This window comes from Pan paniscus, chromosome 19, assembly GCF_029289425.2.
Source record: "Pan paniscus chromosome 19, NHGRI_mPanPan1-v2.0_pri, whole genome shotgun sequence".
NCBI classification, from domain to species: domain Eukaryota; kingdom Metazoa; phylum Chordata; class Mammalia; order Primates; family Hominidae; genus Pan; species Pan paniscus.
The window spans coordinates 92,069,874-92,096,782 of record NC_073268.2 but is presented as its reverse complement, the minus strand read 5'-3'; the positions used below and the strand labels follow the sequence as shown (position 1 = coordinate 92,096,782).

Genomic DNA, 26,909 nt, shown 5'->3' with positions numbered 1-26,909 from the left:
AAGTGCTGGAATTACAGGCATCAGCCACTGCACCGGGCCCACATGATGTTTTAAGAAGATCAGCCTGGAAAGGGTGGGAGGGAGTGAGAGATAAAAGACTACACATTGGGTACCGTGTACACTGCTTGGGTGACAGGTGCACCAGAGTCTCAGAAATCACCATAGAAGAACTTATCCATGTAACCAGAAACCACCTGTTCCCCCAAAACTATTGAAATTTAATTTAATTTAATTTTTAAAAGATCAGCCTAGGCCGGGTGCGGTGGCTCACGCCTGTAATTCCAGCACTTTGGGAGGCCAAGGCTGGCGGATCACCTGAGATCAGGAGTTCGAAATGAGACCAGCCTGGCCAACATGGTGAAACCCCATCTCTACTAAAAGTACACAAAAGAAATTAGCCGGGTGTGGTGGTAGACGTCTGTAATCCCAGCTACTCGGGAGGCTGAGGCAGGAGAATCACTTAAACCCGGGAGGCGGAGGTTGCAGTGAGCCGAGATTGCGCCATTGCACTCCAGCCTGGGGGATAAGAGCGAGACTTTGTCTCAAAAAAAAAAAAGATCAGCCTATTGTCTCACTTCCTATATGCCTTCATTGATATGACATCATACTGAAAGGAAAGCACTGTTTCCTTTTAATGTTTTTTATATTCATGAGAGTTCTTATGTTTTTTTTTCCCTTGCTGGAATTATACTAAGATACAGTTCTGTATCCTGTTTTTATTAACGCGTTGTGCAATGGTGTGATCTCAGCTCACTGCAACCTCCGTGTCCCGGGTTCAAGTGATTCTCCTGCCTCAGCCTCCCAAGTAGCTGGGATTACAGGTGCATACCACCATGCCCAACTAATTTTTTGTATTTTTAGTAGGTCTCGAACTCCTGACTTCAGGCAATCCACCTGCCTCGGCCTCCCAAAGTGCTGGGATTACAGGCGTGAGCCACAGCGCCCAGCTCAGGCTTGGTGATTCTTATCCTCAAGTTATGGTTAATATTTTAATATTTGAGTAGAAGAGGGACCATTTATCTTTTTCTTAAAAAAAAATGTATATTTATATATATTCATGTATATTCTCAAGTGAGATTTGTTTCCTTCTTTACCAGATTTCCATGTATTTTTTTCCTAAACCTCACTGGGCTGGGTAAGGTTTGATTCTTGTCCCCATAGTAGGGGTGTGGTTGGGAATGTGGTCAGACTTGCCTTGTGTGTCTCTTAGTCATACTACCACCTTCCAGCAATTTCCATAGACAAGTGAAAACAATCTGAGAATGTGCTTTTTAAAGCGGGAGGTCTGTACCTCAGGACACACTGCAGCTCGCTTTCCTCCGCACCAGTCAGTTTTGAAACAGCCTGACGAGAGAACCTGAGACTGCAGAAAAGCCCATCCTGAAGGTTTCAAGTTTTGTAAAAGCTGACCTAGGATTGATTGATTCATTTGGACTAATCAGTAACATATTACTTCTGGGCTTAAAATTTCTCACTGTCATAGGCACACCTGGGAAAAGGTCTAGTCAGACCACCAATTTTTGTGCAGGGAGTTTTGCCACTTATGTTTAAGAGCACGTTCTGGTTGGTCCAGTGGCTGGCGGAGAAGGTCGGTGTACAGGTGGCCAGGAATCCTGCCTCTGCGTGTTGAGAGGAGTTTCTTATTCCACTGTCCTTTCAGGAATCATCTTAGCCTTGAATATAGATTTATAGAATAAAAGTGTAAATAGCAAAACATATTGAAGGCTTCCTGTTTGGAGACATTTTGCCCTGCCCAGGGAGAATCATGAGAGCTTCTCCTTCAGAGATTAGTGGTCTGAGTCATTGCAGTGTGGGCATCGTAAGAAAAACACAACTGACTTAAGTCCCGCCCTTCAAATCGACTTTTTCCTTCATTGCTTTTTAGGATGTTTGTAAAATTCCCAGTGGGAACTTAGAGCTTTGTGGGAGCAGTGGGGAGGTTTTTTGGTTTCAGCACCTTGATGCAGAGGCTTAGTTAAAGGGAGCAGAGGTGATACGTGGCAGTCAAGAGGTTTTAAACTTGAACTGTACCCTACCGACAGGAAAAGAGGCAAATCCTGTGTAGCTGGTAAGACGAAGTTCGCTCTTTTCTTGAACGCCCGTTGCTCCAACCACTTAACCCCACTTGTCTGAGAAGGGTGTTGGTGGCATGTTTGTTGGATTGCATGGAATTAAAACGGGCGCCGTAGCTCTTCCTTTCTGCTGAGAATGTGGCTGTGGTATATGTGTGTTTCTTTTTTTTTTTTTTTTTTTTGAGACAGGGTCTCACCCTGTCACCCAGGCCAAAGTGCAGTGGCACAATCTCAGCTCACTGCAACCTCCACCTCCTGGTCTCAGTTGGTCCTCCCACCTTTGCCTCCTGGAATAGCTGGGACCACAGGCATGCACCACCACACCTGGCTAATTTTTTTTGCATTTTTTGTAGACATGGGGTTTTGTCATGTTGCCCAGGCTGGTCTCAAACTCCTGGACTCAAGTGATCTGCCCACATCTGCCTCCCAAAGTACTGGGATTACAGGCGTGAGCCACTGCGTCCGACGCCATGTGTGTTTCTTAAGTAGTGGTGCCAAGTCCATTCACATGTCTTTTTTTTTTTTTTTTTTTTTAAGTTCTGGGATACATGTGCAGAACATGCAGGTTTGTTATATAGGTATATATGTGCCATGGTGGTTTGCTGCACCTATCAACTCATCATCTAGGGATTTTTTTTTTTTTTTTTTTTTTTTTTGAGATGGAGTCTGGCTCTGTCGCCCAGGCTGGAGTGCAGTGGCGCGATCTCGGCTCACTGAAACCTCCGCCTCCCGGATTCACGCCATTCTCCTGCCTCAGCCTCCCTAGTAGCTGGGACTACAGGTGCCCACCACCATGCCCAGCTAATTTTTTGTATTTTTAGTAGAGACGGGGTTTCATCGTGTTAGCCAGGATGGTCTCGATCTCCTGAGCTCGTGATCCGCCCGCCTCAGCCTCCCAAAGTGCTGGGATTACAGGTGTGAGCCACCGCGCCCAGCCCATCATCTAGGTTTTAAGCCCTGTGTGCATTAGGTATTTGTCCTAATACTTTCCCTCCCCTTGCCTCCCACCCCCTGCCATTCACATGCCTTACTCGAGTTTTTAAGCACTCTAGATTTATGTATCTTATTCCAATTGCTGAATATTATATGGCGGCACCATTCCACAGATTTGTACTTTGAAAAATTAGGCCAGTAAGGTTGATGAAGTGATTCTAAAGAATCTTGCCAACCTGGGGTCGGCCAACAATATTCTATAAAGCATGTGCTCCAGTGCTGCACTGTCCAGTGCAGTAGCCGCTCAACACATGTGGTTATTGAAATTTAAATTAATAAAACTTCCAGCCAGGCTCTGTGGCTCCTGCCTGTAACCCCAGCACTTTGGGAGGCCAAGACAGGTGGATCACCTGAGGTCAGGAGTTCGAGACCAGCCTGGCCAACATGGTGAAATAGCCAGGCGTGGTGGCGGGCACCTGTAGTCCCAGCTACTCCGGAGGCTGAGGCAGGAGAATCTCATGAACCCAGGAGGCGGTGGTTACAGTGAGACGAGATCACGGCACTATACTCCAGCCTGGGTAGCAGAGCAAGACTCTGTCTCAAAAACATAAAATAATAAAAAGATAGATAAATTAATAAAACTTCCGAGTGCTTAGGTGTTCATTGGACGGTGCACGTAGAGGACATTGCCCGTGGCAGAGAGTTCTGTTGGATGGTGCTGCTCTGGTGGTTCCAGGAGTGAATGGTGGCCGTGTTTGCTTCACTAGATTTATAGCATGAATGAGCCCCAGTTCGTTCCCAAGTTAGTGAACAACAGGAAAGTCAAGTAACTTATAAGTGGAAAAGTATGTTTGATTTATATTGGGTAAGTTACAAGGAAGATTTTTTTTTCACATTGGAGACTAAGAAAAGAGAAGAAATAGATTCTTAAGAGAACTTTTAAGAAAAGCTTTCTTAAGAGAAGAAAAAGGGTTTTTCTTTAAGCCCCTGTCCCCCCAACCATCTCTTAAAGGGGTGGGCAGCACTGGGTTTTCGTTTGAGCTTTCTTAGAGGTCAGTTGAATATTAACACATTTTTTCAGATTGAGTGTTAATTTCTATGGGAAGTCAAATACCATAATGGAATGTTGATGTTTTAATTTCACAGTGGGTCTGCCAGTCACACAGGTTCATCCCCTTTCTGCCTTTTGTCCATTTCTATCTGCTCGGTCAGATTCTTTGGGACGATAATGTGGCTTGGCAGGTATTCAGTTAGTGAATCACTTTCTCACTTACCCTAGCTGTGTAGCAGACAGGTGACACCCAGTACTTGTGCAAAGACTGTCGTCTCATGTGTGTCAACCTTGTATGTCCTAAAAATTGTTCTCAGAGTAGTCATGTGGAATATCTGAGTGCAGCACGTCTGTGGCGAAAAGAACTTAGTGTGATATTTAGGAGAACTGTCTTTTTGGTGGGTATTGATTAGTCATTTTTATTATTTCCTTGTACCTAAAAGAAACAATCTTTGAGTTGGGTTACATTTGTAAAAGGTAATTGTGTTGGCATACAGTAGAGCTTGACAAGTTTGTTCTGGAAGGAAAAGATAAGGAAAGTTCTGGTGTGCTGTGCCCCAAGTCCAGTCTGTAAGGCCCCTCAAGGGGTGCCAGGTCCTGAGCAGAGGGTGAAGCGCTGCAGGGAAGTAGCAGGAAGCTGTGCTGGGAAGAGACGTAAAGCCTTTGCTAAGTCTCAGATCAGTTATGCAGACAGCTTTTTCAGCATGTTTGCTTTTAAAAATAGAATTCCCCTTTCCATATGAATAATGACTAAGGCTATGAGAAACCATTATATGGTAGAGAACAGTAACAATTAAAATGATATCTGGTGTGGCGTGCGTGAGTGAGTGTGTGGTTGGGGGACTCCATGTGCGATTTTGCTCTCCTCCCATTAGATGACTATGGTTTGCTCAAAGGAAAGTCTCTTACTTTGATCTGCCCTTGTTTAGGCTGAAAGCGAAGAAACTAAGGAGCGCCTGTTTGAATCAATGCTCAGCGAGTGTCGGGACGCCATCCAGGTGGTTCGGGAGGAGCTCAAGCCAGATCAGGTAGGACCCTCAGCTGAGCCCTGGTTCTTGCTCTGGGCGGGTCCAGGTCAGCCTGTGTCCCCTTCTCAGGTGGACCCCAGTGCTCTGAGTGCACTGCTCTCTTGGCCACTGTTTCGTTTTTGTTTTTTTGAGGTGAGGTCGTAAGGGAGCAAACAAGGGCCTCTGGGCTCCATCACATTGAGAAATTAATTTCTCCCTCCCCTGTTCCTCCTAATGGTTTCCTATATGGCCTGTGAAGCCTGTGGCCTCAAATTCTGTCTCCAGGTGGACTTCTCCAGTGCCTCCCTTTTCTGAAAACACTATCCCTGTGATTGATTCAGGCATCTAGGCTGAAAACCTCAGATCTATTTCTCTTTTGTCCCTGTCACCAAGCCCACTTTCTTCTCCCTTTGCAGGGCCTCTTGCCTATTGTTGGTTCGCCTGTTTCTATTAGCCTTTTCTCTTGTGCCTAGGCAACCGCAAAGGTCTCCTAATTGCTTCTTCTGGCTTGGTCTCGGTTCCCTTCTCCAGGCCTTTCTTTCGCAAAGTACAAATGGAATCTTTCTAAATCTAGTTTCCCTGTCTAATTTTAAAAAGCCCAGTGATTTCCTCTAGGGATTGAGCAATGGCCTCCAACTTTTATGCTGATAAACCCCATAGGCAGCATTGAGCCTGCACCACTGATGCATTTATTTATGAATTATATACCTTATTATTTGACTAATTTGTCATATATAAACTGCATTAAAATAAGGGCTTTTTTGAATGAGATAAATAGAAATAGAAATACTAATTTTCGTTTCATACCCAGACTCCCTGGGTTTTATGCGCCCTACTTAGAGACCACTGGCCTCTCAGTTCAGACTTGAGCTGGTGTACAAGCCTTCCTTAGTCTGTTCCCAGCCTTGTACTTCACTGCATCCTTCTGAGTCCTCTGCCTCAAGCTGTTCCACTTACTGGCATCTCAGTAATGCCTTTCCCACCCCGTGTGTTACACTGTTCTCATTCCCCTCCCTCCGCACACTTGGGTAATCTTTCCTGCCCCTCTTCACCTGTCCAAACTCCATCTGTTTTTCAAGGTCCAGCTCATAGCTTACCATTTCTGAAAAGCATATGCCTGCACCATCCTAGCCCACAGAGATCTCTGCAGTTTCTAGGAGCTATAAGTTTTGATAGTTAATTAAGTATTACCTCTTCATAAAAACTTATTTTTATTGTGGTAAAAAACGTTAAACATAAAACCTTAACCATTTTTAAGTGTATGGTTCAGTGGTAATTAAATGCATTCATAATGTACAACCATCACCAACAGTCCATCTCCAGAACTCTCTGCATTTTGTAAAACTGAAACGCTGAACCCATTAAACAACAACAACTTCGTTGCCTAGCAACTAATTTTTTTTCAGCATCTGCCACAAAGCCTTGAGTATAAACTTTGTTTTGAATCACTGCTTTCTCTAAGGAGTCACCTGCTTCCTTGCCCCGTTAGGCTGCCTTTATGTATTGTGCTTCCCTTCATCGACTTAACAGAGGTGCCTACAGAGTCCCAGCCCCTGTCACTGTCATTCACCTTGAATGCATAGCAGTTGGGAGACACCTCACAGAATGTAAGGAATGTGATGCCACAAAGGCGCATTCATTTCCTGTTGCTGCGATCATATTAACCACAAACTTGATGGTTTAAGATGATCCAAGTGTATTATCTTACGCTTCTGGAGGTCAGAAATCTAGTGGGTTCACAGGGCTGTGTTCCTTTAGAAACCCTAGGGGAATCCTTTTCCAGTATTCCCAAGAATGCATCTCCTGGCTTCTAGCGGCTGCCTATAGTCCTTGGCTTGTGGCTCTCTGTTTGTGCTTCAAAGCGATCAGCTCCTCTCCCCTCTGCTTCCATTCCTTCATCTTCTGCATCTCTGACCCATCTGCCTCCCTCTTCTCAGGACCCTGGGATGACATTGGACCCACCCAGATAATTCAGAGATCCCTAACTTAATCACATCTGTAGAGTCTCTTTTACCATATATGGTAACATCTTCCCAGATTGCACGGAGGCTAGCATATAGACAGCTCTGGCGTACGTTATTCGGCCAGCCACAAAAGGCACACTCTGACAGCACAAGGGGTGGAACTGGGATCTGTGGCACAGACCTTCACACAGAGCCGTGGACTGTGGAATGTCTGATTTTAATGCTTTGGGGTTAGGCACGGGGAGGAGTGGACAGGAAGTCTCATCTGGCCGTTACTCTCAGTTCTCTTATTTGAGGTCAATTTTTAGATGCCAGTGGCAACTTGAGTGCCACTGTCATTCTAGATTATGTCAAGTATAGATCTTTGATATTTGAGGACTCCTGTCTTACTAGAGTTTGTGTCTATGTTCAGGGCACTTTGGAGACCCCACCATTCCATGAGGTGGTCAGAGCGATGGAGAGCATCAGTTGCTTTACTTTTTACCTTTTTCACTTTCTGCAGAAACAGAGAGATTATATCCTTGAAGGAGAGCCAGGGAAGGTGTCTAATCTTCAATACTTGCATAGGTAAGGGTTATTTTAATTTTTTTACTTTTTAATATTATTAAAATATTTGAACAAAAGAGTATATGTAATATTTATGTATATTTACATTTATAATTCCTTTTCTTTGTTTTTTTTTTTTTTGAGACAGGATCTAGCTCTGTCACTCAGGCTGGAGTGCAGTGATGTGATCTCAGCTCACTGCAGCCTCAATGGCCTGGGCTCAATCAATCCTCTCACCTCAGCCTCCCACTGAGTAGCTGGGACTACAGGCATTCACTGCTACACCCAGCTAATTTTTGTATTTGTTTTGTAGAGATGGGATTTTGCCATGTTACCTGGGCTGGTCTCAAACTCCTGGACTCAAGCAATCTGCCCATCTCAGCCTCCCACAGTGCTGGGATTATAGGCGTGAACCACTGCACCTGGCTTACATTTATAATTTCTTAATGCATACAAATGCTAATGCATGTATGTCCATTTTATCAAATAAGTATATATGCTACATTTACATTTTATTTTAATATGCCTAATTTAAGATTTTTACATAGCTTAACTAGAACACAGCCAGGCATGGTGGCTCACGCCTGTAATCCCAATACTTTGGGAGGCTGAGGCAAATGGATTGCTTGAGCCCAAGAGTTTGAATTAGCTGGGTGTGATGGTGCACACCTGTGGTCTCAGATACTCCAGAGGCTCAGGTGGGAGGATCCCCTGAGCCCAGGGAGGTCAAGGCTGCGGTCAGCCATGATCATGGTCATGTCGCTGCATTCCAGCCTGAGACAGCCCTGACTCAAGATTCTCAAAACAAAAACGAGAACACAACCAGTGTTTGAAGCTCCCTGCGGCCCTTGCCTCATTTCCTTCCACTCCTAGAGCTAACTGCAACCTTTGCCTCCTGGGCTCAGGTGATCCTCCCACCTCAGCCTCCTGAGTAGCTGGGACCAGAGGCGTGAGCCACCATGCCTGGCCTGTTTATTTATTTATTTAGAGAGATGGAGTCTCGCTCTGTCGCCCAGGCTGGAGTGCAGTGGCGCAATCTTGGCTCACTGCAAGCTCCGCCTCCCGGGTTCACACCATTTTCCTACCTCAGCCTCCCAAGTAGCTGGGACTACAGGTGCCCACCACCATGCCCAGCTAATTTTTTGTATTTTTAATAGAGACGGGGTTTCACTGTGTTAGCCAGGATGGTCTCAATCTCCTGACCTCATGATCCGCCCGCCTCGGCCTCCTACAGTGCTGGGATTACAGATGTGAGCCACTGCCCCGGCCCCCCGTTTTTTTTGGTTTTTTGTTGTTGTTGTTGTTTTCAATTTTTAGAGTCAAGGTTTTGCTCTGTTACTCAGGCTGGAGTGCAGTGGTGTGATCGTAGCTCACTGCTGCCTTGAATACCCAGGCTCAGGTGATCTCCTGCCTCGTGAGTTGCTGGGATCCCACTCTCTGTTTTTTGTTTTGTTTTGTTTTGTTTTCCACTGTGTGGTTCTTGAAAAAGGATGCAGAAGGTATAAATCAAGCTAAAAATCAAATTTTGTGATAAGATCTCATGCGGGTCCCCTGCAAACTTGCCACTGGATAGTAGCCAAATGGAGGGTCCCTTGAAGCCCAAGCCAAATGGCCCTGCTGTGGCCACGCCCCCACCCGCCCCCTGCTTCCTCTGGGTCAGCCCCAACTTGTAGTCCAGTCCTCCCAGTTCCTCCGCTTCTCTGAGTATAACTTGAGCTGACTTGTGGTGCATTCCAGCTACCTGACTTACATCAAGCTATCAACGGCAATCAAGCGTAATGAGAACATGGCCAAAGGTCTGCAGAGGGCTCTGCTGCAGCAGCAGCCAGAGGATGACAGCAAGCGCTCACCCCGGCCCCAGGACCTGATCCGACTCTATGACATCATCTTACAGGTGACCCTTGAGGACCGGGAAGGCAAGGGCCTGTGGTTTTCCTTTGCCTGTGTCGGACACAAAGTGACTTAACTTTGTATCACGGAAGGGCTGTGACAAGCAGGACCTATTAGTAGCTGGGAAGAGACAAAGATCTTACACCAGTTCCGCAGTCTGTGAGCCCCTACCTCTCAGACATGCTGATCTGCAGAGAATAGTGACCCCAGATCATCACTGAGCACTTGACCTGTGTAAGACGCTCCCAGGTGCCATAGAGCATCTGAGACCTGAGTCCATGCCATCTCGGCCCCCAGGGAGTTTGTCAGTCAGTAGGACTGTGAGACACACACAGTCAAGGCATCTGAGTAGATGCTAAGCAAAATAAAAGCTCAGCGCTGGAACAGATCCCTTCCAGCTAAGATGGGCCAAGAAGTCTCTGAAGGTGGGTGAGCTGAGTTGAGTTGTAAAGGGCAAATATGTTTCCAAGATCAGAGGGGAATGGAGGTGATAGCAGGTGTGGCTGCTGCCTGATCTCTTCACAGGCTTTTCCCCATCGTATTGACCTCGGGCTTTTTTTTTTTCCTCACTCTTGTCCGTTCTTACAAGGTCTAGACCTGTCAAAAATTCAACCTAAGATCTACTCTTCATGAATTTTCTTGTTGCATCTGTTGTACAGAATCTGGTGGAATTGCTCCAGCTTCCTGGTTTAGAGGAAGACAAAGCCTTCCAGAAAGAGATAGGCCTCAAGACTCTGGTGTTCAAAGCTTACAGGTAACGTCCCATGGGATGGGCAGTTTTCCTCCGCCTCCCAGGTTCTATAAGCTTTGGGAGCATGACCCAGCCCACAGCAGATGGGACCGTTGGCCTTGAGTGTATGGTTACCTTGCCTGTGATCAGAGGAAGGTCAGCCCAGCATGTTCAAGGGGAGTTTCTAAAGGCTGTGGTCAGCAGTGGCCAGTGATGATGTCTGCCCTTTGGCCAGGTCGGAGGAGTGGAGCACACACGTTAAACTTGGCTTCCTCGCTGGGCGTGGTGGCTCACACTTGTCATCCCAGAACTTTGGGAGGCTGAGGCAGGTGGATCACCTGAGGTCGGGAGTTCGAGACCAGCCTGACCAACATGGAGAAACTCCGTCTCTATTAAAAATACCAAATTAGCCAGGCATGGTGGTGCATGCCTGTAAACCCAGCTCCTTGGGAGCCTGAGGCAGGAGAATCGCTTGAACCCGGGAGGCTCACCGCAACTTGGCGGTGAGCCAAGATCGCACCATTGCACTCCAGCCTGGGAGACAAGAGCGAAACTCCATCTCAAAAAAAACAAAAACACTTGTCTTCCTGTACTTTCCTCCTCCCTCCAAGGGGAAAAGGGGCACGCCTTGAAAGGGTGTTAATTAGCAGAACCAGTGTGGCCAGTTCAAGGAACTTGAACTAACTTGGGATAAAGCTAAACTCAGTTTCTTAAATGACTTGTGTCATTTGTAACTTGGAAGTGGGCTGGGTAGCACGATGGGGCCCAGCCAGGATGGAAGGCAGAGCCCCATGCATTCTTGCCCTTCCTCTTGTGGCCCTCACATGCCAGTGTGCTCTGGCGCTCCAGCATGCCCCGTCTTCACTCCATGGCCCCTTCTGTCCTGTCAGGGACCAGCAGCACTCAGGCTCTGCTGAGCCCAGGAGAGGAATTTGACTCAGGAAGAACCTTCTGTGAGTTTTGTTTTTGGAAAGCGATGAGCAGAGATGAATGATTGCGACTTGGGTGTGTGGATGGGTTTGGGATTTCTATTTGAGCCGGGCAGCGTTCTTCCTTCCTTCCTGTCCCCGGCCTCACCATGCTCCTTTTGGGAACTGTTCCTCCTCTGCAGAGTCAGCCAGTCAGTAAAAAACCGTGGCTCAGTGTTGGGCCTACCTGGGCATCTCTGATTGCTGGGAAGCATCTCTGCAGGGTAGCCTACAAATCTGAACACTTCCCATGAAGGGGGCTCCCATGCGGTGATCCCACGTTAAGAAACCTGTTTCCAAATGTGAAATTTCGCCTAAACTGCAAGGAAAGCCTTGGTCTTGGGTAATTGCTGCTTTAGAATATTGTGGCTCTTTTCCCTCCCCATCAGGTGTTTTTTCATTGCTCAGTCCTATGTGCTGGTGAAGAAGTGGAGTGAAGCCCTTGTCCTGTATGACAGAGTCCTGAAATATGCAAATGAAGTACATTCTGATGCTGGCGCCTTCAAGAACAGCCTAAAGGTGAGAGGTTGGCCTCTCCTTGTTTGCAAGCCCTGGCAGGATATGGAGTCAGCTGTGGAGGAGCTGTGAGGGTACAACAGCTGGGCACCACCTCAGGCTGGTCCTCCCTGGCTGCCCGTGGGACCTGGTATAGCCCTGACTGCCCAGGAGCTGCAGGCTGTGTCACTCATGGCTGTGCTCCAGGCCTGAGGAGGATTTAGGTATGAAGAAGGGAAGGCATTTTTCTGATTTAAAAGAAACAAAAACCACCACAGGAAAACCTGAAGTACTGCTCTCAGGCTTGACTGCACGTTGAAATCTCTTAGGAAGATTTTTTTCAAGGTAGATGTCTGGGTCGCACCCCCAGAGATTGTGGTTCTAATCAGTGTGAGGGATCTGAAGTGGGCCTTGGGACTTTGAAAGGCCCCTTAGTGATTCTGACATGCAACCAAGTGAGAAGCACTGGTGAAGCTGTCCTGCAGGGCATGTGCAAGACCAGCAGCAGCGGCGGGGGCCTCACTAGGAAGGCAGCCTCTCAGCTCCCACCCAGAACCTTCTGCTTGTTTTTTTTCTTTCTTTCTTTCTTGAGACAGGGTCTCGCTCTGTCACCCAGGCTGGAATGCAAGTAGCACCATCATAGTTCACTGCAGCCTTGAATTCCTGGGCTCAAGTGACCCTCCCACCTCAGCCTCCTGAGTAGCTGGGACTACAGGCATGAGCCACCATGCCAGGCCAATTTTTATTTTTTTGTAGAGATGGGGGTCTCACTATGTTGCCCAGGCTGGCCTTGAACTCATGGCCTCGAACTCCTGGCCTCAAGCAGTCCTCCTGCCTCTGCCTCCCAAAACCTTGAGATTGGAGGCATGAGCCACCATGCTGGCCAATATCTGCATTTTAACAAGATCCCCAGGCCATTTGGGGGTCTGTTAAAGCTAAGGAAATGCTTGATCTAAAGTACAGCCACAGGGCTGGATGCAGTGGCTCATGCCTGTAATCCCAGCAGTTTGGGAAGCTGAGGTGGGCAGATCACTTGAGGTAAGGAGTTCAAGACCAGCCTGGGCAACATGGCGAAACTCTGTCTCTACAAAAATAGAAAAAAATAGCCAGGTGTGGTGATGCACACCTGTAATCCCAGCTACTTGAGAAGCTGAGGCAGGAGAATCACTTGAATCTGGGAGGCGGAGGTTGCAGTGAGCCAAGATCAAGCCACTGCACTCCAGCCTGAGTGACAGAGCAAGACTCCATCTCAAAATAAATAAATAAAGTGCAGCCATGGAAGGCTTTCTTTGCTTTACTTTTTTTTTTTTTTTTTTTTTTTAAGATGGAGTCTCTGTCTCCTAGGCTAGAGTGCAGTGGCACGATCTCGGCTCACTGCAACCTCTGCCTCCTAGGTTCAAGTGATTGTCCCATCTCAGCCTCCCAAGTAGCTGGGACTATAGGCATGTGCCACCAAGCCCGGCTAATTTTTGTATTTTTAGTAGAGGGTTTCACCATGTTGGCCAGGCTGGTTTCAAACTCCTGACTTCAAGTGATCAAGCCTCTTGATCCTCTGACCTCAGCCTCCCAAAGTGCTAGGATTACAGGCGTGAGCCACTACTCCCGGTGCTTTACTGATTATTGAACAATAACTAGCTTCTTAAGCTTGTGGCGTGCTGTGATGGTATAGAACTTGTTGCAACATCAGCTGGTCTAAGGAATCCATGTATATTTGACAAGTAGAGACCATTTAGAAAAGCAAGCAGGGGCCGGGCGCCGTGGCTCACGCCTGTAATCCCAGCACTGTGGGAGGCCGAGGCGGGCAGATCATGAGGTCAGGAGATCGAGACCATCCTGGCCAACATAGTGAAACCCCACCTCTACTAAAAATACAAAAAAATTAGCCAGGCATGGTGGCAGGCGCCTGTGGTCCCAGCTACTCAGGAGGCTGAGGCAGGAGAATGGCGTGAACCCGGGAGGCGGAGCTTGCAGTGAGCCAAGATCGCGCCCCTGGGCGGCGACAGAGTGAGACTCCATCTCAAAAAAAGAAAAAAAAAAGCAAGCAAAGGTTCCTGTTGTTGATGGAGTCACGCCAGCCAGTGTAGGAGCTGCTGGATCCTGTGCAAGCTCAGAGGGGTAGAGAAGAAGCTCTCTGCCTTCAGAGAGCTTGTAGTTTTGTTGTAGCCACAGACTGGCATGCAGGAGCCCACCTATGGATGCAGAAGAAATAAAAGAGACCCCAAGCAAAGGCCGAGCTAGGAAACAGCACAGGGATGTGGGCAGGTGGGGGTGACAGGCATGGCAGCGTCACCACCATGGAATATCATCTTGGGACGCGGTGCAAACCAGTGTGGACCTGATTTCATGTGCTGAATTGTTTTGTGGGGGAAGTGTCAGAATGGAGGCGTGAAGGATTCTGTGGCATCCAGACCTTCTCGGGTCATTCCCAATATGCCAAGCAAGAGACCGAGGCCAGGAAAATTCATCACCCTCGTTGAAGCAGTGGGATGTAACGACTAAGGGCTTATGCCCTTGAGCCAGATGGCCCAGCCCTTTACCCCAGCCCGCTGCCACTTGGGCGCATGGCTAGCACATTGCTTAACCTCTCCATGCTTCCATTTTCTCATCTGTAAAATGGGAGTGCAAACTGCCTCAGGATTATTGAGAAGGTTAAGCTAGTGATTATGTAACCTGCTTAGAACAATGCCTGGCACACTGTTTAGTGTATGATAAATTTATTAATATTAACATCATCTTTATTTCCAGGCATTATTACTTAAGCCGTGGCATAGCTTTTCCCATTTGAAACAGGCTAGTGTTTTGTTTTGTTTTGTTTTGTTCTAATAGTGAGAACCGTTTAGAAAGTCTAAAGTCCTGTGAAAATACCAGTGGGGTCGGTTAACTCGGGTTAGCTTGGTGTGCTTCTCTGACCTGGCCCTGGCTCGGGAGTACACGTTTTCTGAATCTTACAGGACCTGCCTGATGTGCAAGAGCTCATCACTCAAGTGCGGTCGGAGAAGTGCTCCCTGCAGGCCGCAGCCATCCTTGGTGAGCCCCCTGCCTGGCCTTTGTATCCCCAGACTTCCCTTCCTGCCACTCCCCTTCTCTGTCACACCCCACACTACTGTTTTAAGGTTGAAAGGGTTGTCTTGGTTCATCTGTAAGATGTTCCTGGCCTTTACTTGTGCCAGCTGGGCATCAGATCGTGTAGAAGCATTTCGAGATGCACTGTTACACTGGCCCTTCTCCGTTACTGTCCTCATGCAACTGTGCTGGCTTCACTGGGCCGACGGCATTGGATCTGGGATTGATCTGTTTATCTCCACCACTTCTCAGCAGGAGACAGGCCTGGCTTCCCCACATGCTGGCTCCTTTTGCTTTTGGGATGTAGGGGCCACCTGTGTGATAGGCCTTATTTGTGATTAGTGTGCTATTATAAATCCTTGTTCTTACTGAATCCCTGTGAAACTTTCAGATGCAAACGACGCTCATCAAACAGAGACCTCCTCCTCCCAAGTCAAGGACAATAAGGTAAGTCTGGGCCATGGTCTTTGAGGAATACGAAGCAGGATTAGTAACAAACTAGGAATGCATGCTCATTATAGAGCAGTGGACCCTAAATTTCTAAGGAAACCCCCCACCTCCCTCCCTTCTCTTACCCAACCTCAAAGCTTCTTGCATAAAGCTTCCTAGATGTCAGATCATCCCTGGGAAGAGGGTTGAGGAACCTGTTGCTGTAAAGAGTAGCACCCGTGGGTAAGAGCTCTAACTCGTAACATGGCCAACAGGCCTGCACCCCAGTCCTAGCCTGCCACTCTCTTAGCCTCTCTGGGTTTCAGTGACTTTGACTACAAGGCAGGGATGTGGTAGCCCCTCCTCATAGGAGGCTGTCGGGATTGAGTGATTGAGTGAGATGGCCCCTGTAAAGCTCTGAACCAGGCAGTCGGCACTCAGGAATGTTCACCAAGGGTGTTCTGTGACCGATGCTACATACGTCTCTTTGATTTGACTTCCAGCCTCTGGTTGAACGGTTTGAGACATTCTGCCTGGACCCTTCGCTTGTCACCAAGCAAGCCAACCTTGTGCACTTCCCACCAGGCTTCCAGCCCATTCCCTGCAAGCCTTTGTTCTTTGACCTGGCCCTCAACCATGTGGCTTTCCCACCCCTTGAGGACAAGTTGGAACAGAAGACCAAGAGTGGCCTCACTGGATACATCAAGGGCATCTTTGGATTCAGGAGCTAACCAGGCTCTTCCTCGGGGGCGGGGGAGATTCTGACTCTTAATCTGTATTGTGAGAAAATCCCAGCAAGTTCCATGATATTAAATCCAGGTCTGCATTGGCCCGGGGCAAGAGTTTAACATCTTCAGCCCTGCATTCCTACATCTTGTGTCTGTACACATTCTTAAGCAGCGTGTCAGGAGAGCACCCTGTTGTCTTCTGGTAAATGTGTGCAGGGTCATCCTGTCTCCTGTACCTCCTGGGAAAGAGGCCGCTGCTGTCTGGTGCCCTGTGAGCTGTGATTGATTGCCTTTGGTCAGTAATGCGTTCAGGAGTCCACACCAGGCACAGATGGGGCCTTGAAACGCTTTGTCATGCTTCTTCAGTACCATGGATTTGAAATGAACTCATCCTTGCTGTGAGCATCCAGGAGCCCTTGAGAAGTTTATCTATGACTATGAAACTGGCAACGTCACCCCAGAATTACGGTCAGCCTTATTCCCCTTCACCTCCCAGTGAACGCTAAGAAGTTTCAGACAAGCAGAGAGCTCTATTTTTAGAAGAAATATGTTACACTCAGAAATGATGAAACCAAATCTTATATTAAAAGGCAAAGATGACGGAGACTGTGCCCATTTCTTATATGCCCTCCCTCATGTCCAGTCCCCGTTCTCTCCTCGGGAGCCTAGTTGCGTGAAGCCGGTGAGGTCAAGTGTAACCTGACTTACCAGCAACTAGGTGAGGCTGATGCCAGATACACATGTTAGAGGCACTATTTTTCAGGACTTCCCAATGTGTAATTTTTAGATGCCATTATATTTTAATCCCCTTCGTGACCCCCCGTTTTTCCTTAGTCATCCCTTTTCACTTCTATTATAACATCAATAATAGAAGTCACAAAAACAATGTAAGAAAGCAAGGAATAAAAGTGATTTAAACATGTACCTGACACTTAACGATTCCCTTTGGAAATCAAAACTCATCTGTCACATAGGAAAGAAAATTCGTCACAAGAAATGTTGGCTTAGATGTTTTCCGTTTTTGAGCAAACCCAGTGGCTTGAAGCAAAGGCTGACTGGTTAAAAATCCAAGAGCATTGTTTCAGGATGGCATTGTAACCCCCGAGGGTTCTTGCCCACTGCCCAGATGGAGTTGATTCATGGAAACAGGAATTGCAATAGAGAGTTTAATTCACACACAGCCGGCTAAACAGGAGACTGGAGTTTATTACTCACATTGGTCTCCCTGAAAATTCAGAGACTGGGAATTTTAAGGATAATTTGGTGGGTAGGGGGGTCAGGAAATGGGGAGTGCTGATTGGTCAGGTTGGAGATGAAGTCATAGGGAGTTGAAGCTGGCCTTGTGCTGAGTCGGTTTCCTGGGTGGGGGCCACAAGACCAGATGAGCCAGTTTGGATGGATGGTGCCAGCTGATCCATAAAGTGCAGGGTCTGAAAAATATCTCGAGCACCATTCTTAGGTTTTACAACAGTGATGTCATCCCTAGGAGCAACTGGGAAGGTTCAGAATCTTGGGCCTCTGGCTGCATGACTCCTAAACCATAATTTCAATTCTTGTGGCTAATGCGTTAGTCCTACAAAGGCAGTCTGGGCCCCAGGCAAGAAGGGGGTTTATTTCCGGAAAGTGCTGTTACCATCTTTGTTTCAAAGTTAAACAGTAAACTGTAAGCTTCTCCCAAAGTGAGTTCGGCTTATTCCCAGGAATGAACAAGGACAGCGTGGAGGTTAGAAGCAAGATGGAGTGGGTTAGGCCAGACCTTTTTCACTCTAATAATCTCACCGTTAGAATTTTTGTAAAGGTGGTTTTAGAACGCCACTGTGGGCTTGGCTGTGCCTTTTGTTTTCCCAGTAAGTTGCAGGGAGGGAAGGCTAAGAGCTAGAAAGGATGGTGAGACACAAATCAGGCTTCTTGTTAGAATTGTGTGGTGGCTTAGAACCTTGAGATGCTCGCAGAGAGGCCCTGATCCCCCGGGGTTTGTTTTGGGTTGGAGAGCCTCGGGAAGCTGGGGGTTTTTTTTAATTGAAAGTTTCATCATCTATGCCATATAAATTTAGGACTATCCTCACCCCTCCTGAAAATATAGCACAGATAGGCTGGACACAGTGGCTTATGCCTGTAATCCCAGCACTTTGAGAGGCCGAGGCAGGCAGATCACTTGAGGCCAGAAGTTTGAGACCAGCCTGGGCAACATGGCGAGACCTTGTCTACCAAAAAAAAACTTTTTTAAAAGAAAAAAATATATAGCACAGATGACTGGTCTCAGGTTGAGGTCCTGGGTTTTGATCAGGTCAGCGTCCCTGCGGGCTGAGGAACCACTATTTGGGGGTTAGGGGGTCTTCATCCATGTCCTCATCCTCCTCCCAGGGCCATGGGCCAAGATTCTGCACCTCCCTTGTCTCGTCTCTGCTGACAGCCGCGCTGTCCTCCAGCTCCAAGAACCCAATTCCAGGCCCTGCTGTGCTGCAGTGTCAGGCCTGCCTCAGGCCGTTGCCTGCAGCATCGTGAGGGGAACAGGCATGGGGAACCGCTCATCCTCCTGGAAGATGTCCCTTTGTCCTTCCCACAGCCCTCCCAGCCCCTCCCACTCTAGAGTGCTGGCCTCAGTGGGGACCCAGGACCTATAAACTAGAGATGGAGGCTAATCCCAACTGCACCGTTTCCTTCTCAGGTTGCCTAATGCTTTGTCTCGCAGCCACACTACAAATTCCATTCCTCCCGGTGCTCCTGCCAGGCGCTCTGAGCAGCATTGGCTGTTAACGGCCAGTGATGCTGTTTAGTATTAAAAGCAGGTGTTTACATAAGAAGACAGATCTGGCAGGGCCAAGGTCTCCGGCGAGCTTGCGCATCCCTTCACATGGGATTCCTGGACATTAAGCAGGCTGTGTCGTGGGGGACAGAGCGCCAGATGCAGGACCCCCTCCTGTCCTCAGGCCCTGGGAAGCGGCTCTGCCTCTCATGGGAGCAGGTTTCAAGTCAGGCCCTCACTGCCCCTGGGCCCTGCAGGCTGTTTGCTGGGGGTTTTCACAGAAAGACACTTCGGAGGCCACACAGTCCTGCCTTCCCATGGGGCAGGACATGCAGATGAGGCCCCGGGGGCCGCGAATGGGTCTGTTCCAAGTGGGTGTTCCCGTGTTGTGCTGGCTCCAGTCCCTCCTCCAGGATGGACTCTGGTGCTGTCAGCAAGCTCTGACCCTGGAGGAGGCTTCTGTCTCCAACATCAAGAGAGGACGAAGAGAGCTCCATTCAGTCCCCTTATATTTTTATTTATTTATTTATTTAGAGACAGTCTCACTCTTGTCACCCAGGCTGGAGTGCAGTGGCATGATCTCAGCTCACTGCAGCCTCCGCCTCCCAGGTTCAAGCGATTCTCCTGCCTCAATCTCCCAAGTAGCTGGGACTACAGATGCGTGCCATCATGCCCAGCTAATATTTGTATTTTTAGTAGAGGCGGAGTTTCACCGTGTTGGGCAGGCTGGTCTCGAACTCCTGGCCTCAAGTGATCCACCTGCCTCGACCTCCCAAAGTGCTGGGATTACAGGCGTGAGTCACCACGCCTGGCCCGGTCTCATACTTTTAAAGCCTGCCCTAGGTCTGCTGTGGCTGTGGTCGTGGTTTCTGTCCTTTTTTTTTTTTTTTTTTTTTTTGAGATGGAGTCTCGCTGTGTTGCCTAGGCTGGAGTGCAGTGGTGTAATGTCAGCTCACTCCACCTCCCAGGTTCAAGCAATTCTCCTGCCTCAGCCTCCCGAGTAGCTGGGATTACAGGTGGCCACCACCACGCCCAGCTAATTTTTGTATTTTTAGTAGAGATGGGGATTTCACCATTTTGGCCAGGTTGGTCTCTAACTCCTGACCTCATGATCTACCCGCCTCAGCCTCCCAAAGTGCTGGGATTACAGGCATGAGCCACCACACCTGGCCTTTTTTTTTTTTGAGATGGAGTCTGACACTGTCGCCCGGGCTGGAGAGCAGTGGTGTGATCTTGGCTGACTGCAACCTCCGCCTCCCATTCAAGCAATTCTCCTGCCTCAGCCTTCCGAGTAGCTGGGATTACAGGCATGCGCCACCATGCCTAGCTACTTTTTGTATTTTTAGTAGAGATGGGGTTTTACTATATTGGCCAGGTTGGTCTCAAATGCCTGACCTCGTGATCCACCCACCTCAGCCTCCCAAGGTGCTGGGATTACAGGCGTCAGCCACCACGCCCGGCCTATGTGATCATGGTTTCTATTCTCTGTTCCAGGCAAGCCCCACCAGGCCTGCTGGGTGAGGGTCAGGAGCACGAGGTGGCTGAGGATGGCACTGGCCTTTGCTGCTGGGTCTCCTGGCCTGTTCCTCTCTTCCCGAATGTTGTTTGGATTTGCTGTCTCCTCTCTGGTTTTACATTAAATCAGTGAGAACTCGGATTCCCTCTTTGAAATGAAACGGTGCCGGGCTTGGTTCCAACCCCCTCCCCTGGTGGCAACCTGAGCCTGTCACCACAACCACAAGGTGACAGCCTGTGATGACAGGCCATCCTCAACCCATAGTGGCTCTGGGCCAGAGCCAGGACTTTCCTCCCAAAAGCTGAGGCAGAGGCTTCACCCCCTCTAGGAGAGGAAGGCCAATGCCAGAGGCTTTGAGGGTGGGACTGTGCTCTGTTCACTGTCATCGCTGTGGCAGCACTAATTTTTCACATACGAGGTGTCGTTAGTCACACACAAAACAGCTAACTGATCACAGAATTCTAAACAGCACAATTCTGTCTGCAGCCTTGAAAAGCCTGGGACATTTAGAGGTCTAGGAAAATATCCAAAGATAGCAAAAATATGTGTTGGTTCTAATTTTTTGTTTGAAGACAGTTGTTGCTACAGAGGAGATGGAAAGCAGATTTAGCTGTAAAATTTATCGATGTTCCAAAGCAAAGAGAATAAATTGGAAATTGCCTGCATCCTGACAACACCAACTGGAAGAATCCAACCTGTTATTCTGTTAGATGTTAGAGACACTTGGGAGGAGGACCTGGGAGGGGCTGTGGCTGGGGGCACCGCCCAGGGCCAGCTGGGGTGGCAGGCTGTGCGGGTTGCACACAGTAGATAGGCCCTGGCCTCTGGGTCCACCCTCTGCTCTGAGCACCATCTGGCACAGAGTGAGGGGCTCTACAAGCATCCACTAGAAGTATTATTATTATTATTCCGAGATGAGGTTTCACTCTTGTTGCCCACACTGGAGTGCAATGGCATGATCTCAGCTTACTGCAACCTCTGCCTCCTGGGTTCAAGTGATTCTCCTGCCTCAGCCTCCTGAGTAGCTGGGATTACAGGCATGTGCCACCATGCTCAGCTAATTTTTGTATTTTTAGTAGAGACGAGGTTTCACCAAGTTGGATAGGCTGGTCTCGAACTCCTGACCTCAGGTGATCCGCAGCTTCGGCCCCCCAAAGTGCTTTCCCAGGGATCTTCTGACCTAGCAATCCAGCTATGACGGGCAGGTACCTGGGCCAGTGAAAGCTGAGTAACGTTAGCTGCGGCTCATCTGTGGAATGGAGACAGGTGTGGCTGTGCAAAGGCCTCGCCAGGCAGTGCCTCCCATGCTGCCTAAGAAGAGGTGTGAGGCAGAGAGAGCAGGTGCCCAGGGTCCTCCGAGCTCCTGGATCCCTGCCCCACACTTACTAGTCCATTGCCTGTGAGCACACTCCAGCTCATGTACAACAGGGGCGGCTGCGTCTCAAAGTTGCTGGGAGGAGACAGTGAGGAGGTTCCCCCAAAATGTTCTGAGCCCAGACCCCAAGACAGTGTGGGCTGCTGTACCCTGAGTCGATGGGCACACATAGCTGAGAGAGCCTTCCACTCAGCCAGCCTGCGTCCTTGTCTTCCCCTTCCCAGGAAGTCCTCCTGAGTCTATGCAATGCCATTCAGACAATAGTTTGGGTCTGACTAGCTGCTGTCTGTGCTGGGTGGTTTAACCTCCCCTTTCCAGCTTCCTGACAATAGAGACAAATCAGGCAGCTATGAGAACTTCTTGTTCCTTCGTTTTCATGTTTGTCTGTTTTATAAACCTTTTTCTCCCTCTGAACAGTGAACAGTGCCAGATGCCACCAGACCCCTGCTGCTGTGGTGCAGCCGGTGGGACATTTTCTCAAGTGGCAACGCAGGTCATTATCTTGGCATGGACAGTTAGCTGGCTGCCTCTGTCACATCCGCACTTCTCCAAAATAGGGCTGCAGGTCCCCAGACCTAGCTAGTAAGGACAGCTATTATCTTAAAGGTAGCAGAGAGGCCCAGAGCCCTTGGGCCTACCAGTTCCTGAGTAAGACTGGCTGGGCTGCAGACTTCTGGAATGCAGGGATGGCTCGTGCACAAGGTGGCTGCAGGGGCTGGGGAGTGGGCTGCACCAGCATCAGTCCTACAGCTGAACTGGGGCTGGTGCTGTGGGTCCCCTTTCTCCCAGGGAAAGGGGATGGTTCAGAGGGAGGGACAGATACCCTAAGGCAGCCTTGGTTTTGAGGATTCCAGGGGTTCCCTCTATGTTCTCTTTCTTGCCATTTAGTATGAGGAATCCTGCCTGCTCTCTTAACACACACAAGATTTGGTTGTTTTCTGTTTTTTGGAGTTTTGGTAGTTGCTTCCTCTAAACCTTCCCCGTAAAATTCCCAAAAGGAATCACTAGCACCTGTTCCTCCCCACTCTTGTCTGGTTAGGCAAGCTGTGCCACCTTTTGCTTCTCTCTAGGCTGACCTTGGCATTTCAGTTCTTTTTATTGGACTTGCCAGGCAGACTCACAGCCAAAAGAGCCTCCTCCTGGTGGCCCTGCAGATTCCTGGGCCACAGCCTCTACCCCCCAATCCTATACCTGTAGACAATGGAAGGAGGCTGGTCCCTTGAACCCCCAGTCCGCCAGACTGTGCTCCTCTAGGCCCAGCTGGAGGAGGGTGCCTCTGCTTTGCTAAGTGGGCGAAGGGAGTGAAGGGAAGAGGTCATTACTCAACTTCGGTCCAAGGGTCTGGCAGCGGAGCTTTTGTACAAACAGGGCAATTTCCTGAGACGGCAAAGCCTCGCCTCATCAGGAACACATGGGCGTCTGGTAGCTTACGGCTCCCGGGACAAAGGAGGCAATTACCACCATCTGCCTCAGCAGGGAGAAGAATGCCTCCCCACAGGAGCCCCGGAGCTGGAGGAGAGAGTGGGCACCAGAGGGCTTAACTGCTGGCACACATGCCAAGTGGCCACCCTGTGGCCGGGCTGCACATGTGCCCAGCTGTGTCTGGCAGTCTTGGAGCCGAGAGTCTCACTGTTTTTGGTCTGATCAAGCCTCTTGCTCAGGTCCCAGGCCAGGTGAGCTGCCAGCAGCCCACATCAGCGTGGCGCTCCAGGCACAAGGAGTGAGTAAGCTGCTGCGCAAAGTCATGGCTGGCAGAGTGTTGAGCAGCCCCAGGGATGGTTTCATCTCTAACCTCTCAATCCACCAAGGAGCAAGCCAGGGCCAGGTGAGAGGAAGGACTCACTAGGCCCTTCAAAGTGGGGAGATGCTATCTTTGCATGCATGCCTTTAAAAAAATTTTTTTTTGGTTTTTTTTTTTTTGAGCCGGAGTCTCGCTCTGTCACCCAGGCTGGAGTGCAGTGATGTGATCTCGGCTCACTGCAACTTCCACCTCCCAGGTTCAAGCGATTCTCCTGCCTCAGCCTCCTGAGTAGCTGGGATTACAGGTGCGCACCACCAAGCCCAGCTAATTTTTGTGTTTTTAGTAGAGATGAGCTTTCACCATGTTGGTCAGGATGGTCTCGAACTCTTGACCTCGTGATCCACCCACCTTGGCCTCCCAAAGTGCTGGGATTATAAGCATGAGCCACCGTGCCTGGCCAAAAAACATTTTTTTTTTTTTTTTGGAGATGGAGTCTCACTTCTGTCATCCAGGCTGGAGTGCAGTGACTCAATCTCGGCTCACTGCAACCTCCCTCCACCTCCTGGGTTCATGCCATTCTCCTGCCTCAGCCTCCCGAGTAGCTGGGACGACAGGCACCCGCCACAATGCCTGGCTAATTTTTTTGTTTTTGTAGTTTTAGTAGAGACGGGATTTTGTTTTTTTTTTTTTTTTTTTTGAGACGAAGTCTCACTCTGTCACCCATGTCACCCAGGATGGAATGTAGTGGCGCAATTTTGACTCACTGCAACCTCCACCTACTGGGTTCAAGCAATTCTACTGCCTCAGCCTCCCAGGTAGCTGGGATTACAGGCACCCACCACAACGCCTGGCTAATTTTTGTATTTTTAGTAGAAATGGGGTTTCACCATGTTGGCCAGGCTGGTCTCGAACTCCTGACTTCAAGTGATCCGCCCTCCTCGGCCTCCTAAAGTGCTGGGATTACAAGCGTGAGCCACTGCCCGGCCAAAAAAAAAAATATATATATATATATATATATATAAATTACAGGCCTGTTATATATATATATATATATATATATTTTTTTTTTTTTTTTGAGGTGGAGTTTCGCTCTTGGGCAATGGCGCGATCTCGGCTCACCGCAACCTCCACCTCCTGGGTTCAAGCAATTCTCCTGCCTCAGCCTCACAAGTAGCTGGGATTACAGGCATGTGCCACCACGCCCATGCCTGGTTTTGTTATTTTGTATTTTTAGTAGAGACGGGGTTTCTCCATGTTGGTCAGGCTGGTCTCAAACTCCTGACCTCAGGTGATCTGCCCGCCTTGGCCTCCCAAAGTGCTGGGATTACAGGCATGAGCCACCCCACCTCGCCAAAAGACAGTTTTTTTAACTGCAAGCAAAGAGACATGGCAGAAGCCAGGGCTTAGGAGGGTTGAAGGTCGGGGCATCCTATCTAACTTCCAGGCCAGAGCTGTCTGAAGGAATCCTGATGAGCCCCAAATGCAAGCCTCATTTGTCACTTTAAATTTATCAGTAGCCACATTTTAAAGAGTAAAAAGCAACAGGTCAAAATTTAAAATATGCCTGTAACCCCGGATCATGAGGTCAGGAGTTCAAAATCAGCCTGACCAACATGGTGAAACCTCATCTCTACTAAAAATACAAAAATTAGCCAGGTGTGGTGGCGCGTGCCTGTAGTCCCAGCTACTTGGGAGGCTGAAGTAGGAGAATCGCTTGAACCCGGGAGGTGGAGGTTGCAGTGGGCCGAGATTGTGCCACTGCACTCCAGCCTGGGCGACAGAGCAAGACTCCGTCTCAAAAAGAAAAAAAATAAAACTAAAAATACATTTCATTTAATTCAACATATCCAAAATATTTCAATATGTAATCAATAGAAAAATTAATGAGATGCTTTACATTCTTTTTTTTTTTTTTGAGATCGAGTTTCGCTCTGTCTCCTACGCTGGAGTGCAGTGACACAATCTCGGCTCACTGCAACCTCCGCCTCCAAGATTCAAGTGATTCTTCTGCCTCAGCCTCCCGAGTAGCTGGGACTACAGGCACGCGCCACTACGCCCAGCTAATTTTTGTATTTTTAGTAGAGACGAGGTTTCACTATGTTGGTCAGGCTGGTCTTGAACTCCTGACCTCGTGATCCGCCCACCTTGGCCCCCCAAAGTGCTGGGATTACAGGTATGAGCCACTGCAGCTGGTCGTTTTACCTTCTTTTTCCACAGTACGTCTTTGAAATCTGGTGTGAATTTTGCACATATAACACATCTCACTTCGGTCCGGGCACCTTCAAATGCGATACAGCCACACACAGCAGGACTTGTGGTTGCAGAAACGGACGCTGAGGGTCTTGACCCTGGCAGTCAGCCCCATCTTGACCTTTTAGATAAAGGGCTCCTTTCTCTCCAAAGGGTGAGGCCAGAGGTGAAGCACAAAGACAGCCATGCCCCACTCTGTGTCCATGTCCTTTCTCCTGTTTTCTTCTGGGGCCAGGGTTGCTGCCATCTGACAGGAGCATCCCACGTGAGAGACCGCCTCAGGGCTCAGGGTGTTCCTGCCTGCCGCCTGGCAGCCCTTATCAGAGGAGCCGGGCCTGATTTGATCCAGCATGAGAAGATCACGCCAGGGAAGTCAGCTCTTGTTTTTCTTGCAGTAAATCAGTTAGCCCTTAATCTCCGGGGCATGTGAGGGCCCCCTGCAGTGCTCATTTCCTTCCTGGAGGGCTTCTGCAGAGGGGAGGAAGCTCGAGTGTTCCAGACCTCAGACTCGCTGCCCTCCGCCCAGGGCACCTCCCCCTGCACAGCTCAGGGGCCTCACCCGGCTGCTCTCTGTCTGGAGTCTGGACACCTCTCCCCAGGGCCCCACTTCCAATGACTGCCACCTCCCAGGGAGGGGCCAAGCTCAAAGGTGAAGCAGCCAGGCTCAGTGGCTGACACCTGTAATCCCAGCACTTTGGGAGGCTGAGGTGGGCGAATCACCTGAGGTCAGGAGTTCGAGACCAGCCTGGCCAACATGGTGAAACCCCGTCTCTACTAAAGATACAAAAAATTAGTCGGGCATGCTGGTGGGCGCCTGTAATCCCAGCGACTCAGGAGGCTGAGACAGGACAATCGCTTGAACCTGGGAGGCAGGGGTTGCAGTGAGCCGAGATCTCGCCACTGCACTCCAGCCTGGGAGACAGAGCGAGACTCAGTCTCAAAAAAAAAAAAAAGAAAGAAAGAAAGAAAAGAAAAAGGTGAGTCAGGGAGGCCAGGGGTGAGGCTGGCGTTGGACCCCGTAGTCATTCACACAAACGGCTCCTTTCTGAAGACAACTGATTGCAGGCGTGCAATGAGTGGCTAGAAGACAAGTGTCACCAAGAATAAAGTGGGAGCAGGCTGGGGCAGAGGCTGAGTGGCCAGTCATCCCTGGTGCCATCTCACTCAAGACACGGGCTGGGAGCCGAGGACACTGGAGACCACTTTGTTTCCTCATTGCTGTCAGGGGCTGCCACTGCCCTCCCCACCCCCACTGCCCCTGTCAGCTCCTCCACCTCTAGGAATGGGGGTCTCCTGCATCCTCTCTCCACGGCCGAGTTCAGGGGCTTCCCATGAAATTCAGCCAAAAAGGGCGCAGGACTTTTCTATCCCATGGGGGCCTGAGGCCAGTATCAGGCGTCGGTCC

At 49.1% G+C, this 26,909-nt stretch overlaps 1 protein-coding gene across 1 annotated transcript in view; it reads left to right on the top strand.

The window, feature by feature from the left end:
• SRP68 (signal recognition particle 68) overlaps positions 1-16,480 on the top strand; it is a 34,004-nt gene extending 17,524 nt beyond the window's left edge. The window contains exons 9-16 of the mRNA XM_003813256.5: positions 4,986-5,084; positions 7,530-7,594; positions 9,311-9,467; positions 10,123-10,217; positions 11,551-11,680; positions 14,608-14,683; positions 15,111-15,166; positions 15,652-16,480. Coding sequence (XP_003813304.2) covers positions 4,986-5,084; positions 7,530-7,594; positions 9,311-9,467; positions 10,123-10,217; positions 11,551-11,680; positions 14,608-14,683; positions 15,111-15,166; positions 15,652-15,879 — 906 coding nt within the window. The 3' untranslated portion in view covers positions 15,880-16,480. The remainder of the gene's footprint in view (positions 1-4,985; positions 5,085-7,529; positions 7,595-9,310; positions 9,468-10,122; positions 10,218-11,550; positions 11,681-14,607; positions 14,684-15,110; positions 15,167-15,651) is intronic.
• The last annotated feature ends 10,429 nt before the right edge of the window (positions 16,481-26,909 follow it).